At 42.3% G+C, this 15,251-nt stretch overlaps 1 protein-coding gene across 5 annotated transcripts in view; it reads left to right on the plus strand.

The window, feature by feature from the left end:
* The window catches only part of GLI3 (GLI family zinc finger 3), a 205,537-nt gene that overhangs the window by 141,785 nt on the left and 48,501 nt on the right, over window positions 1-15,251 (plus strand). For all 5 annotated transcript variants that reach the window (XM_057431423.1, XM_057431424.1, XM_057431426.1 and 2 more), the window contains one exon: window positions 9,323-9,524. In XM_057431423.1, the coding sequence (XP_057287406.1) occupies window positions 9,323-9,524 (202 nt within the window). The remainder of the gene's footprint in view (window positions 1-9,322; window positions 9,525-15,251) is intronic.

Below are 15,251 nucleotides of genomic sequence, written 5' to 3' on the forward strand. Positions count from 1 at the left end.
AGGAAGAGAGAGCACTCCATTCCAAACTGCTCAGTACTGCTGCTTTTGATCAGCCAGAAGGGATAATGCAGAGCACTCCCCTCTAGTTGTAAGATGCTTACATGCTTTTGGGTATGTACTCCATTCCTTCCAACAAGGGTGTCCTGGGTTCAGCTGTAACAGTTCCTTTTCTCTGTGGCCAATGCTTCTGAGAAAGCTTTTTCCCAATCCGTTACTGTTTTGGCATCAATTTCTTCAGCCTTAACTGACTGCAAAAAACAAAGTTCTTGTTCTCCTCTCTGAGGTTATGGTTCTCCGTGGGATACTTTGCAATCCATGGGTGCTGTTCCACCTGTTCTCTGAGCATCTGCAATTCAGCCTTTCAGTATATGCCAGTGAGTTGCCTTCCACTGATGTGGTGGAGCATAAATGGTAACCTCCAGCATTGTTCTCTGTGGCCAAAGCTTCTGAGAAGAGTGGTGATGCATGCCTGTGGTCCCAGATGCTCTGGAGGCTGAGCCCACCAGATCGCTTGAGCCTGCTCTAAGGCCGGCATCAATATTGTGAGCCCCAGGGAGCCATACTGATGTGGAGGTTCAAGGTTTAAGGAGGTGTGAACCAGCCCAGGTCAGAGACTGAGCCGGTCAAAGCTCCCATGCTAGTCAGTAGCAGGATCGCGCCTGTGAATAGCCACTGCAACATAGCCTGGGCAACACAAAGGGACAAGGATTCCTTTTCTGGGGGGTGATACAGTAGAAGAAGTTTTTGAGAAAGGGAAGAAAATAATCCAAATCCTTCTGAAGGCTGGTTTTGCTGTAAAACAGTAAGGTGAAGGGAGCTGCGCAGGAGATTCTATTTTGGGGATTAAAATGGCAGGTCCCCACAGATGTGATCAACAAGGTAACAGCAATGTCTCCACCAACTAATAAGAAACACAAGCTTTTTTAGGTGTTGTGGAGTTCTGGAGAATGCACATCCCAAATTACAGTCTGATTGTAAGCCCTCTCTATCATGTGACCCAGAACAAGAATGATCTTAAATGGGGCCCTGAGCAACAAGCCTTTGAGCAAATGAAACGTGAGGTAGTTCATGCAGTAGCCCTTGGACCAGTCCGGACCGGGCCAGATGTAAAAAATGTACTGTACACTGCAGCTGGGGAGAACGGTCCTACCTGGAGCCTCTGGCAGACTCCAGGTCTCCAGACTCGAGGTCGACCCCTCGGCTTTTGAGTCGGGGATATAAAGGATCTGAGGCCAGCTATACCCCAACTGAGAAAGAGATACTGGCAGCCTATGAAGGGGTTCGAGCTGCTTCGGAAGTGATTGGCACTGAAGCACAGCTCCTTCTGGCACCCCGGATGCCCATGCTGGGCTGGATGTTCAAAGGCAGGGTCTCCTCTATACATCATGCAACTGATGCTTCATGGAGTAAATGGTCTGCACTAATTACGCAACGAACTCGAACAGGAAATCCCAGTCATCCAGGCATTCTAGAAGCCATCATGGACTGGCCAGAGGGCAAAGATTTTGGAATGTCACCAGAGGAGGAGGTGGTGTGTGCTGAAGAGGCCCCACCATAGAAGGTAAAAAGCAGTGTGCCTTGTTTACTGATGGGTCCTGCCATATTGTGGGAAAGCATCGGAGGTGGAAGGCAGCTGTATGGAGTCCAACAAGTTGCAGAAACTGCTGAAGGAGAGGGTGAATCGAGTCAGTTTGTTGAGGTGAAAGCCATCCAGCTGGCCCTGGACATTGCTGAACGAGAAAAGTGGCCAGTACTTTATACTGACTCATGGATGGCGGCAAATGCCCTGTGGGGGTGGTTGCAGCAACGAAAGCAGAGCAACTGGCAATGCAGAGGTAAAGTTCCTGTGGTGCACGTAAAGAGCTGGCTGGCGAAGGCAGTCTGGGGTATTCCTGCTTAAGGTAAAGGCAAACCCAGTCATGGGTTTGCTTTTGCTCAAGGACCTAGATACCCTTGGTGGGTAATGCGAGAAGATGGGGAAGTCTGATGTGTACCTCAAGGGGATTTAATTCTGGGGGAAAGCAGCCAGTTAGCTCAATTATATGCTGTTGCCTGCTGTATAGCACTTCTGTAGCCCATTAGCTAGATGCCCATTTCCACCACTCTGGGCTTTGAAAAGAAGACATGTACTGTCATGGTTATCATCAGAGAATAAAGTCATGGGAATGCCAGCAGCAGCAGCAGCAGAACTTTCCTCAGGGCACCATCGACTGACCCTGACTTCCCTTTGATCATCACCCCAACAAAGCATGAACTTTGATGAAACCAGACAAGTTCAGTAGTGACCAGATGAGTCCAGGAGGAAGCAGAGGCAGGACACCTGACCCAAACCAGCCAAAGGGGTATTCCATACCACAGCACATCATACGCAGTATATAAACTGGGGGGAGTTACTTGGAAGGCCCAGATTGCTGGTTGGGTTGGGCTGGGTATCGTTCGGCAGGTGGTGAGCAATTGTATTTTGCGTCACTTGTGTTTATTGGTTTCTTTTCCTTTTCCCCTTTTAGTTTTATGTTCTCTCCCCTTGTTGTTCCCATTATTATTATCGGTGGTAATTCTTATCTCAGCCCGTGGGATTACGTCCTTTCGATTCTTCTCCCCATCCCTCCGGGAGTGGAGGGGAAATGAGTGAGCTGGGCTTAAACCATAACAAAGGGAAATAAAAGATGGTGGTGAGAAATGGTGGTGACTGTTGACTCTTGCTTGGTGCTACAGCGCAATACAATAGCATTAGACCACCTTGTTGTCCCACAGCTTTTTAAAACCTTTGTTAGCATGTTAGTTTCTTCTTCCCTTGCTGTTGGCTGCATGCCATAGCTGCTGATCTCAAGGAGCGTAGGAGTTGGGAGGTTCACCTCTGGAATACGTGGGAATATAGATAGCTACCCCTGCAGAACACGTGCCTGGGAGTGGGAAGTAGTTGGCTGACCAATGATTTTTATGAGAATCAGACAAGACAAATAGTTGTGGAACTGGGCAGAGAAACTAGCGTTATTCTGTTACCTTGATAGTGAAGGATTTTCTAATTCAGTTTCTGTTTTCAGTCTCACTGCGCTAGTAGTGTGCACAGTGATTTTACAGTAATGTGACATACCTTGAACCCACTTCAGAAACGTGATAAACCCACACAAGTAGTCTGGACTTAAACCAGAAATTAATGTGCAGGCTTCAGTGCTTGAAAGCTTAAGAGTATGGTACTTCCTGATGTGGATTTTGAGAGGAATAGGGAGAGATGAGGTACACTGCTAATGCATTTGATGCATGGTAATAAGATCTCGCAGAAGCAGCACATGGTTTGGGTAGTGTTCCAGTTGCACGAACAAATCCATATCTTGTATGAACGGACATGACTTCATTGAAGTAAAAGTATGATAGAATCATAGAATAGTTTGGGTTGGAAGGGACCTTGAAAGGTCATCTAGTCCAATCCCTGTCTGCAGGGGTATGTCATACTTTCAGTGGTGTTGATTCCTGGTGGGAAAGAGTTTCTGAATGCATATAAACAGCAGAACCAAACCACGTATTTGGATGCAGGCTTGAATGAATGAGTCTATTCAGTCTGTAGGAAGATCAATACCCAGGTGTATGCCAGAAAACCTAAGAAAAACAGAAACACTGCAGTGCTCATACAACTAATGATGTTTGTACAAAGGACCTTCATGTGTTAGTAGAGATTGTGTTGCTGTAATCTACATAGAATTACAGCTTTCGCACCCCAAGAGCATTATCACTTCTTATGTTTTGACTTTAGCCCATAACTTCAGCCCATTCATAAAAGGTACCTAAACACTATCTCTAATAAGGATATTTACTGTCACCAGCTTTAGCTACAATATATTTGAGATGTGCTCTTTGTTTTGTGTTCGGTTTTTAAAACTGAGATCACAAATTTGAGATTCATTATAGCAGCAACTTTTCAATTAGGGATTATTTCAGAGTTAAAGACAAAAAAATGTGCAGCACTATTATGCAAATGGGTTATTTTTAAACAGTAAATAGAGAATTAAACTAAGAGTGAATCCTAGTAAGGTCACTCAGCTCACCTTCTGTATTTGATGAGAATGTCAGGCAATAGTTGCTTTTATCTAAATAGAATGTGAAGTTACCCTTTTACTTTGCAAAAACTAATTAAAACTATCTTAACTTGCATGGGTATACAGTAAATTAATTGTCATTAAGTAGGAATTTGAATGTCCTATCATTCATCATGCTAAAGAAAACCCCTTTCTTCTTTGTCAGAATTCTAGATTAGAAACAAGAACAAAACAATTAGCGGGAAGCTGATACTAAGACTTCTTCTTAAAAAACAATGCCCATGTTTGCATTTAACAACAAAGTACAGTGATCAGTGCAAAACAGTGCCATTTGGTTACGTCTTTCTTCTTACGGGTTTGTATAGTGATCTTAAAAGTACTCTTTTGCCTTTGCCCAGTCTTGTCAAAGGAAACAGGAGAGAGATTGGTAGTTTCCCTCATTATCTGCTATCAAATTCTCAGCAAGTTGACTTAACTCAGTCAGAGGCTGCTGCTCATTTATTGCACGCAACAACCAAACAGATACAAGCAAGACATTGTTCTTGTGTGAAGCAAGTCTGTCTCCTAATTGTGTGGTTATACAGCATCTAGCACAGTAATTTGGCATCTCTACCCTCTCCAGTAGTACAAATAGTAATTCTAGCAGCAGCATGCACAGGGCTCAAAAGCATGTTTCATGCAGTTTGTGGCCTTTTGTTTTGCTCTGTGATGCTTGAAACTGATTTCAAGATGGTGATGAGTGGGACAGGCGTTAATCAGAATGTTAAATCTGTCCTAAAGAGCAGACTTCTTGAAGCTGTGAAATTCACTGTCCATAAACTGTCTAATGTATTGTGGAAGAATAAGGCCAGTAGTGTGTATGCTTGATTGTCCTTTTTCCTCATTCTGTCCTGTGTGGCATGAAAAGTGGAACAAAGTTTTCTTGGCTGCTGTAAAGCTTTTCTACAGTATTGCTGGCCAGAATCCCTAACCCAATCTTTCCATCGTCTTGCTTGATCTAAAAGAGTCAGATGTGGTACCTCTCAGTGTAACATGAAAGTAACTAGGAGGGGAGTAGATGGGGGTGATACTGACACTACCATGGTAAAAAAATGATAGTCTTCTGCATTTGATACCTGCATTATTTTCACTTCGGGAATACCTTTTACTCTGCTTTTAAATTGTATTCAGTGGAAGGCAGGCATGTTGCCTGAGGTTTCTAGATTCGCCCTGAGAGTATTAATATCCTCACTCTGATTAACTTTTGCCTGTGTTCACTCAGGATGGGAGGGTTTTTTGTTTTTCAAGAGTACTCAGCATTGACCTACCCCTTTTGGCATTGGAGACACTGATAGCAACCCAGTTGACGTGAAGAATTTGGCTGGCCTGAAGAGTTAATCCAATGTAAGAAGCTTTGGACTGGGTTTGATTTCTGATTTTCAGGCACAGTTGGAGAATGAGGGTGGAGTAGCAAAGCCATTCCTTTTCCTTTCGTACTGATGACAGATTTACCAGTTTGAAAGCTAAGGCAAAACTGATGACAAATGAAGAGTTTTCATGAAGTGAAAACAAAGTTTACACATCTGTGAGCAGAAACCAGAAGGAAAAAGAAAGAAAAGCTTTTAAAAATCAAGCTTTCCTTGTTCATAGCCTTCAACAAAAACTAGTGCCGGGGACAGGTTCAAAGAAGTTTGATTTAAAGGGATGGAATAAAAAAAGGTTTGATGAAGTTTGATTTAAAAGGATGGGATAAATGATACGTGTCTGAAGATTGCCTTATAAATGATTAAGCAAGGCTAAAAAACTTCAACTCAGAAATCAAATTCGTGGGTAAATTTGCTGGATGGCATATTCCATTTTTGAAATTTATGATAGAGATAGATATCTGTTATTTTAGAATTGATCTTCACCCCAGGAGTAAGATCTTTTCTTCTGTCACCTGCTGGATTCTTGTCGTCACACTCAGTCTTTGCTATCAGCTACTGACTTCCTATTACTTTAATGTCTACTCCAGAAAGGTGACATTCCTAACCAAATCTTCACTGTCAGCTTCCGTTCATGTGCTTTGCCAAAGCTGATGGTTTCTTTTATTTTCAGCACTTGTGCAAAGGTAAATGAATTTTCAGTGAATCAGTGCTTCTGCATTTTTGGGGGTTTTAAAGTGGTATCGAGTAGGGAGTGTAATGCATTGGTGAGAGAATAGTGTGAGCAGATGAACATCTCAAGTTGCTAAATAAATACTGAAGTGTTTGCTTTTAAAATAAATGCCTGGGCAAGGCTGAAAACTTTGGTTTGCTATTCAGAGGCACTGACAAATTATGACCTATTCCTTTTTATAGTAACATTCTAAGTAAGACTGATGTTGTGCCAAATTAATGGTTTAGCAAATGTCCTGCAGTGTAACAAGTGGTCAGCTCGTGCTTAAGACTTTTTAGGCATGTGAAACCTAATTAAACCATGAAGATCTGAAAAAACAGTAATTCCATTTAATTGTCTTTTCAGTTTTGAAAAGTGGCCTCCCTTGAAGCCAGTCCCCCTCTCCTGTGGCCAGACTCTTGTCTGCCTCAGCTGTTGGCTTCCGCTGTGAAGCAGAAATACTCTCTTTTTGCAGGAGTCTGTTGGCCCTTAGGACGTTGTTCCCATACCAGGTAGATGGAGGGGATCCATCTCTTCAGGATCGTAAGAGCTTTCAACAGTTGTCAGTAGTGCCTGTTCAATCCTCTCTGAGATGTAGGCTGGAATACTGATGAGTCTGTTTGTGCGGTTCTGGCGTGCAAAATAAATGATGTCTAATGGCAAAAAGCAGGAAAACACAACTGTTGTCTCAAGCTTTATTGCCCAGCCTAGCTTCAAAGGAGAGGTACTCAAGTGCTAGTATTCTTAACAACTGCTCCACTTTTCTTTTTATCAAACCTATGCACCCTTTCTCTAATTAGCATCCTTAGCCATGAGTCTGTGTTTAGCAGGCTTGTAATGAATTTCCGAAAGAAGTGGAAATCCCTTTGTGGTGTCAGGTTCAAGAATGGACGTCAAATCCATAAGAAGTAATTTTTCAAAAGCATTTCTGCTGGAAGTCACATTTGAAACTGTTCATACATGGTCATCAGCAGCACCTGGCGTCTCAGTTGTAAATACAGATGTTTAACTAGGTGTTACTTATCAAAAGAAAGGGTGCTGTGCTTGTCCTCTCTGAGCATCTCTTCTGGCTTCTTGCTGGCATGATGAGGTCTGTGCCCACCCATTTTAGGAAAACATTATTACGTCCACAGGACCGTAAACTGTTGCTGTTGTATATAGCACACCATTGGGATGGCTGGTAGCAACACACAGTACTGTGATAGCAGTGCTTTCATTTTGCTGGTCAGCGTATGTCTAGCAGGTCTTCCTTGTCCCCTGCTGTTTAACCAGGAACACTGGTACTTGCCTGTCCCCTTGTAAAGCCACTATAACTGAGTTTATTCACCTATAAAGGACTGAAATTGCATCCTTAGCTGAGGCAAATTACATTACCACTAACTTCAGAGGTGTTCTCATTCATTCTGGCTGAACAGTCAGCAGAGGAGAGCTGTGGATCAAAGATGTAAGTGCGACGTATTACTGTATGTTCTTACCGTGACATGTATCTTGTATTTCCTTATTAAATATGTTGCAGCTTCTTAGAGCTGCTGATTGTTGTTGATTTTTATTTTAGCACAACTGAAAGGCCTCTGCCTTTAAAGACAAAGCACAGCACTAATAAAATATCAAACAGTACAATAGCAAGCTCATAAAAAGGAGATAAAACAGATTACATAAAATAACATAGTAGCTTTTAGGAAGAAATAAATGGCTACACCTAAGTTTTAAATGATGAATCAAGGGCATGAATATTCATTTAAAGACTGAACCAGTATGGGCTAAGGCCTATTGTAGAGACACAACACAAAAGGAAAAAAAACTGTGTTAGCCAGATGGCAAAGAGACTTGACACCCATGTTGGCTAGTTGAGGCCAGTCTAAGCACAGGTTAGGAAGAGGGCTGTAGATGGAGATCTGGTCACACAGTCACAGCAGCAATAAAATGGCAGCGTTTAAGACCAGTAACATGGGTAACATGCACAGAAAGAAGGGCAACCCACTCAGGTGTGTAAGGAAAATGTAATAGCCGATTCTGATCCAGCCCTGTCCTCGGAGTGAGTTTAATTAGAGTCATTTGGGCTGTTCTCCTTGCTAATATTAGGTATACATAAGTTGAAATACCCTGCTGAAAAAATCATCCTGGGCACCAAGATACAAGCAAGAATTAGGAAAGGCAGACCTATAATGGGAGGCTTTTGGCCAACTGTAAATTATTAGCAAGTTACAGAGAATGTCAGGGACTGTAAAGTAAGCATCATACCCAAGACCTGCTGACCCTGGCTGTCAGGAGAGTTAGGACTTAGTCCTTTACTAGAGGTTAAAGGGATTAAAAGGGTAGAAGCAGCAGTATAGTCAAAGGAAACAGTTCAGTACGCAGTGGGGAAGCTAATTCTCTCCTTGGTCTCAGCTGAGATTGAAAATAATTAAATAAAGGGAAGAAATTTAAGGTGATGTATCTTCTGTCAGGACTGCAGAGAGTTGGGGTGACATGGTAAAATAGACCAGAAGAGGTGGAAATTTTCAGAGCAGCACAGAAAATTTAGAAGTGCAATATATATTTATTTAAATCTATATGGCGGCCGTCTCTTTGCTGCTTTGAAAAGTTTAAGCTCTAGTTTTAAAGTCCTAGGCTCCTGTACACCCCAACACAAGAGTATAGTGGGATCCTGGACTAATTCAGATAAAGCCTACTGTTTCACAGTCTAATGGATCAAGTATCGACCAGGCAGAATTATGGTCCACACAGGAAAATCTGCCTCTTCATTTCTACATTGTATTTTACAATTACAGCTTTGGCTGTACGTATGAAGTGATGCGGCTTTGGGTTTGCAGGTAGCCCGGATCTGAACCACTGTCTCATTGCTCATGGTTGAATTAATGATGTGAATGTCTAAGAAGCCATCAGATTCATAAATCACAAGAAATGAGAGGGATAACTCATAAAAGTCTTTTCCTTTTGTTTAGCAATTTATCATTTTGCTTGCACATTAATAAACAGAGCTCCCCTGAGGTAAGCCACAGGAAGACAGATTTTTCTTCCTAATTTTCCTCAATCGTAGCCAGTATATCACAAGTGGAGAGAGTAGGCTTGTCACAGCGTGTTGGTGTCTTGCGAGTCCCTTTACCCATCACTGATAACAAATAAATGCGATTAAGTACCCTGGTGGATAATTATTTGTGTTTACATAACAGGCGCCAGGTTTCCAAGTCCAAGATTGTCAGCTAGACCAAGCCGGAAGCGCACGTTGTCCATATCCCCCCTATCTGATCACAGCTTTGACCTTCAAACCATGATACGAACATCTCCAAATTCCTTGGTCACAATTCTGAATAACTCTCGTAGCAGTTCCTCAGCCAGTGGTTCTTACGGCCACTTATCTGCAAGTGCAATAAGGTAAGAACAGCATTTTCTACCTCTATTATATATTCTCGTTTACATGTTATGCACGCAAACACAAAGGTGAATGTGTACTCCCATCTTCAAGCAGTTGTTGTGTTTTTATGACTATGTGTATTTTGAAGTTTCTATAGTATATGTTCACTGTAGCTTAAAGTAAAAAATACTTTCCTTCTTCTTGCTCAGAAAGGTAACCACAAGGGCATATTATTGTCCAGTGCAGGTAACGCTCTATCTGACCACAGTAATGGTGTATGTGTCCTCAGGAATCTATTTTCAGAGAAGCCTCTCCAGGATGGGTTTGTGACTTAAATCACTTGGATTCTTATGGCCATATAGATATAATGGACAGTGAAATATTCCTGCATTGCAGTTATCAGAGGGTAAAGCACAGACGTGTGGTACTTTTCAACTAAAATGTTTGGTCAGACTTTCTCGGTATTTATCTCCAAAGATAAATGCTGTGGCTAAATTACCTGTTCTTTTCTGTACCAAGGAAGTACTGTTATCACCCAGTGCCATCAGAAATGCTGGGATTTCCACTCGGTCACTCCACTTGCATGTGCAAGGAAACAGCTAAAAATGGCTGTTTTGGAGGTAAAAAAGCAGAATACCAAGGGTAGGTTGGGCAGAAGTTGTGCAGGAAAGGGGAGTAAAGAAGGCACAAGGAGAGGAGACAAAAGCAAGAATGTCAAAAAAGAAAATGAAGAGAAACAGCAATAAAAAGGAGTGCAACTGCAGAACATTCTTGTATTTGTGACAGTGTTATATGTTAACTGAAAAAAAGCTCCTTCGGTGTTCCACAAAGAATTCCCCACCTCCCCAAAGTCTCAGAAAATATTGGTTTTGCATTTGTGGCACTCAGACAAAGAGTACAGCTGGTCCCTGGCTTAAAAGCAGCCTCCACCTTCAATTTGCAATGAGGCAAAGGAGCAAGTCCCCACAGCAATTTCTTGAGATCTGAAAGACCCATTTTTGGCAAGGCTCAAACATACCTCTCCGGCAAAAATGACACAACTTCAAAACCCGGCTATGGGGATTTGCACTTACGGAGAAAATGGGGCACACAACTGGTGTGTTAGAAACCACGGGCCTGCCAAACTTTGGAAGTGACAGCACTGTAAATATTTGGTATTAGTTTAAGTGCTGTTGGGGTTTTTTAAGCATTTTGTTTAAATAGTAGTGCTTCATAGCCCTGATGTACTTGAATAGCTGTATAGTATTTCACAGGTATGATATCATAGCTCTGCAATACGTCTCTGCAATCTGTGTAACCACAGGCCCAATTATGAAGCTCCATAATGTGCAATATGATTTATGTCAATAGCTGGCAGCAGTTTTGGACCACATCTGTTAAATACATGTGCTTTGTGGAGGTGTATTGTGCCTTTGATTAAGATGGGATAGCACTTTAATTGCTAACCTCCTTTTCCATCGCTTGTAACTTTGGTAAAGCAAATAGTGCATGGAAACTGGCATGATCTCTACAGTGAAGTAAGTAAGTCTTCCCTCCTTTTCCTCTCAGCTGGAAGTGGTTGGTATGTGTTTTTGACACATAGAATCACAAACCTAAGGGCCATCCCTGCAGACCCAGAGCTGGATGAATAGGTTTGTTGAAGGCAGTTGTGGAACTGGAGTGAGTTTTAGGAAGAGACTGATTAAGGATGCTAAGGGGTAGAACAGTGAGTCTTGTGAACTGAAGAAAGCAAGGCTTGTGTGCCTGAGCCTATGGCTGGCTGAAGCTTTTATCACTTCCTGGTCATGCTTTCCAGGAATGCATAATCAAAAATTTCACTTGAAATTGAATTAATAATGTTTTTTCTTTTTGATAAGAGTATACGTGTTCAACCTGAAAAGTTGGAAATGCACATCTCCATTCTTCCCAGGGCAAAGGAGAGAAAGGGAGAGAGCAATAGCTCTTTCTTCAGTTCTGCAACTGGCCTCTGTTTGGTGCCATGTAATTTCTCCCGTGTGAACCTGTCTATAAAAGAGTTACACCAAAATAAACAGTGATGTAAGGTATTAAACCCAAGCCACATTTCATTGCTTTAATAAATTGCAAGACTAAATAGGAACAAGACTATGAATAAAACGTAATGTGTTACAGTTCACTGTACTGTAAGTAATGCATTCAGCACGAAAACTGCTGTACTGTACTGTGCCATCAATCCGCAGGTTCATCCTGTTTAATATCTTGTCTGCAACAGTGATGAATCCTAGAAAACACTTGTCCTAGTGTAAAATCCCAGCTTCTGGAAGCTTGCAGGTAAATTTCATAGAGCTTGCTGGAAGAAAATGGTACAGTTCAGCAGCCCACTAGATGGAATTGGAGACAGGAGGTTTACATATTTTAGGCAACATCAGTAGCATTAATGTAGCATTGCACAATTCTACTTTTAGATCTTGTGTCCAGTCACTTTGAAGTTAGCCCAAATAGTTTGCACTTGGCAGCATTTTTCATGGCAGATACCTATCTAATGCTGAGTATTTCCAAAAAGCATCAGCAAAGTTATGGATTTATCAGAAGAAAGTTAGGGAAGAAGAGTCTAAAAGACCTCTTGCTACCTTTTGCTAGTAAAAGACCTCTAAAATTCACCAGGAATGTTTCCTTGATGCCATAGATATGATCTTGCTGTCCTTGGGAAATTGTCCCATTCAGCCAAGTGATAAAAGCCCTTAGGAGGGGCATGTGTTAAATAGCCTAAGCATTCAGCATGTTCCAGTCCAAGGCCCGTAGACAGGAAAGAGGACCTTTCCCTGCAGCTGCAGCTCTGGTTAATCTGGTACCTCTTCGGGATGCATGTGGATGCTAAGCTGCCTGCCCAGCCATAACAGCCTTGTGAAAAAGAAAACAGTCTTCAGGGGAGACAGGGGTCAGAGCCGGAGCTGTCCAGGTTAAGTAAGCTGGGACCAAATGCTTTTATATAACACAACATAGGGTTGCACTAGGAGAGAGAAAAAGCTGCAGAATAAAGCATGCAGAAACCAGTCATTAAGGAGAATGAAGGTACTGCCCTCTTGTGATTGTGCTTTGATACCATCTTTAATTTCAGGGTTGCACAGTATTTTTTTGCATGGCCCCTGCCTGCTTCAGTGCTCAGGCTGAACATCCTCTGTGCATCAGTCAGAGCTACAGGACCCTGCCTCACTGCAGAAGAGGAGGGAGCCTCTTACCTGGTAGTTTGCTGCCTGAAGAACAGACCCTGCTCTCGAAACACAATCCCAGCCTGATGATGGGCAAAGTGAACTAGTTAGAAGCGACCACCAGGCTCATACAGTTTCTCTTTTGGACGTCTGGACTGCTACTCTTAATGTATCAGAGGAGCTGGGTTGCTCACAGATACGGCTTGAAGTTGCTTCACTATGAGGGTGGTGAGGCACTGGCACAGGTTGCCCAGAGAGGTTGTGGCTGTCCCATCTCTGGCAGGAACCAGGTGATCTTTAAGGTCCCTTCCAACCCAAACTGTTCTATGACTCTGTGACTCCTGTTCTGAACATTTCGGGTATTGTGTCATGTTAATCAATCTGGGAGAACTGGTCTTCATGTCTGAAATTGGGCAACCACGATGAGTGGCACTTTTTAACCTTCATCTTCCTGTGACTCCTGTACCTGTGGAAAATGAGTCCTGCTTCACCTCAGAGGGAGGTTGAAGGCATTGATATTTCTGAAGCAGTTGCTAATCCTGCAGGGGGGGGGAAAGGATGTGTGCTCACATGACTAAAAGCTGATGGGCTGGCACACAAACAGGTAGCAACTTTGCAGAAACAGGTTAGAAGAACATTGAGCCTGTAAAATCAAACATAGAACTAAATCTGCCCATATGTATCACCAGGACCACACTAGTCTTTGCACTGGAAAAAGGTACATCCTCTAACTAAAAGATTGCATCCTGTGCTCCACATGGCTTTTCAGCATAGGACTCTGTTATGAGTCCTTTTCAGCATAGGACTCTGTTTCATCTCGAGGATGAAATCAAATGAAAGGAGCCACATTTTGGGCTCTGTTACAGAGGCAAGCACAGAAAGGCTCTGGTCCTTGACATGGGTACTACTGCAGTTTGAATAATAAATAGCAATAGTTTAGCACAATCCAGATAGGGCTTGACTTGGCGAGCGCTTTGTCATTGTCAGCTGCAGTGTAGTGCTGTATCCTGACTACTGGCTGAGTACTTGAAAAGAAGATGTCGCTCCTGCTGACAGCTAATAGTGGATATCCTTTAGCACACCAGGTAGAGCTTCTACTTTATGCATTTGAAAACACCTGGTTTAGGTCTCAGCTGGGAGAGATTATGCAGAAAAGAGGTGTATGAAATAGCATCAAATGAGGATAATCCTTCATTTGACATTTACTCATTTGGTTACCTGCCTCAGTCCTGCAGTGCAGCACCCCTGCTATTAATCTTTTGTCAGGATGTACTTAATGTTATATCTGCTACCTGTGACAATTATTAGACTTTGCACTTCAGTAGCACTTCTTTTTTGAGAGGCAGCATAGCCTAGAGTGAATATAAAGGGGGTAATCACTTCCCATAATATTAAGAGTACCGATTCAAAACCTTTACAAAAGATTAGCTGGTGTTTAATAAACACAGGAGGTTGGGGCTTCATGTTCTATATGATCTGAAACTCAGAACCTCTGTATTTTTCTATTGCCTTAGCAGTGTTGCAATACCAAATTTACAGTCAGTTTTCAGAGAATGACCTGAATTCCCTGTCAGCTACAAGGTGTTTAAATCAGGAGTAATTCCAGCTACTACCAGAGACTTTCTTTGGGTCTAGGCAGATTTAACTGTGAATTCACCGTAGACATCTTATAGCATGTTAAAATTCAGTTTCATGTGAGCACGGGAGCCCTTTGGGATCTCCTCCAAGATTTGAAAGAAACTGAGAAAGCACAGCAACACTTTTCCACCCTCCGGGATCTGCCCCTGCTCCCCTGATATCATCACAACAGGAAAGAGCAATTAACATAGTGTGGTTAATTACAGCCAGATCCTGGCTGTTCTGTCTCCTGTCACTTTGCTCTGGGCTTATCTGAAGCTGAGCATCAGGAAACAGTAGTGAGGGTACTTTCACAAAGAGCCCTGGGAAGGGTGAGCTTAGCAGTGGATTAATATCAGCGAGGAAGGCAGGAGTCTGCTTTTCTGCAAGCAGGTATTGGATACTCAATTATTTTCTCATCTCATATAAGCTCTTTGTACATAACATCTGTTGTGTAATTAGTCAGTGTCCCCCTCTCTGAACTGCTTTATATCTAGAGACAAGTGACCATGTATTATTTTTTTCCCCATTTCCCTTGGCAAAAGCAAAGAGAAAAATAAAAACAGAATTAAGACATACAAATAAAGTATACGGTTATCACAGAGAAAAGTGAAAGTATCTCCAGCAGAGAGCCCAACAGCCTAATTATGCACAGAGCAAAGAGTATCCTTTTATCAGGTTTAAATTATCCAGTTTTTGAATTTAACAGAATGTCTCATAGTTATAAGACAGGGAGCCCTCATGTTCTCAGTCTTCTTTCTTTATTCAATATTTAATATATTCTTATTATGTCTGCTCTCATTCATCTCCTCTCTGAAGCAAATGGTTGTTTTCAGTCTGCTCTTCAGAGTTCTTGCATTGTCATTTCTGCCGATACTGTCTGAAGCAGTCCCCCTCTACCACATGCAGTCATATTCTATAAGAGGATCAGCAATTCCAATGCACCGTGATTTTCAGTGTTCT

Source organism: Pezoporus wallicus, unplaced genomic scaffold (genome assembly GCF_028554395.1).
Source record: "Pezoporus wallicus isolate ANWC-B61680 ecotype Strahan unplaced genomic scaffold, APGP_CSIRO_Pwel_v1 scaffold_11491, whole genome shotgun sequence".
Lineage (NCBI taxonomy): Eukaryota > Metazoa > Chordata > Aves > Psittaciformes > Psittacidae > Pezoporus > Pezoporus wallicus.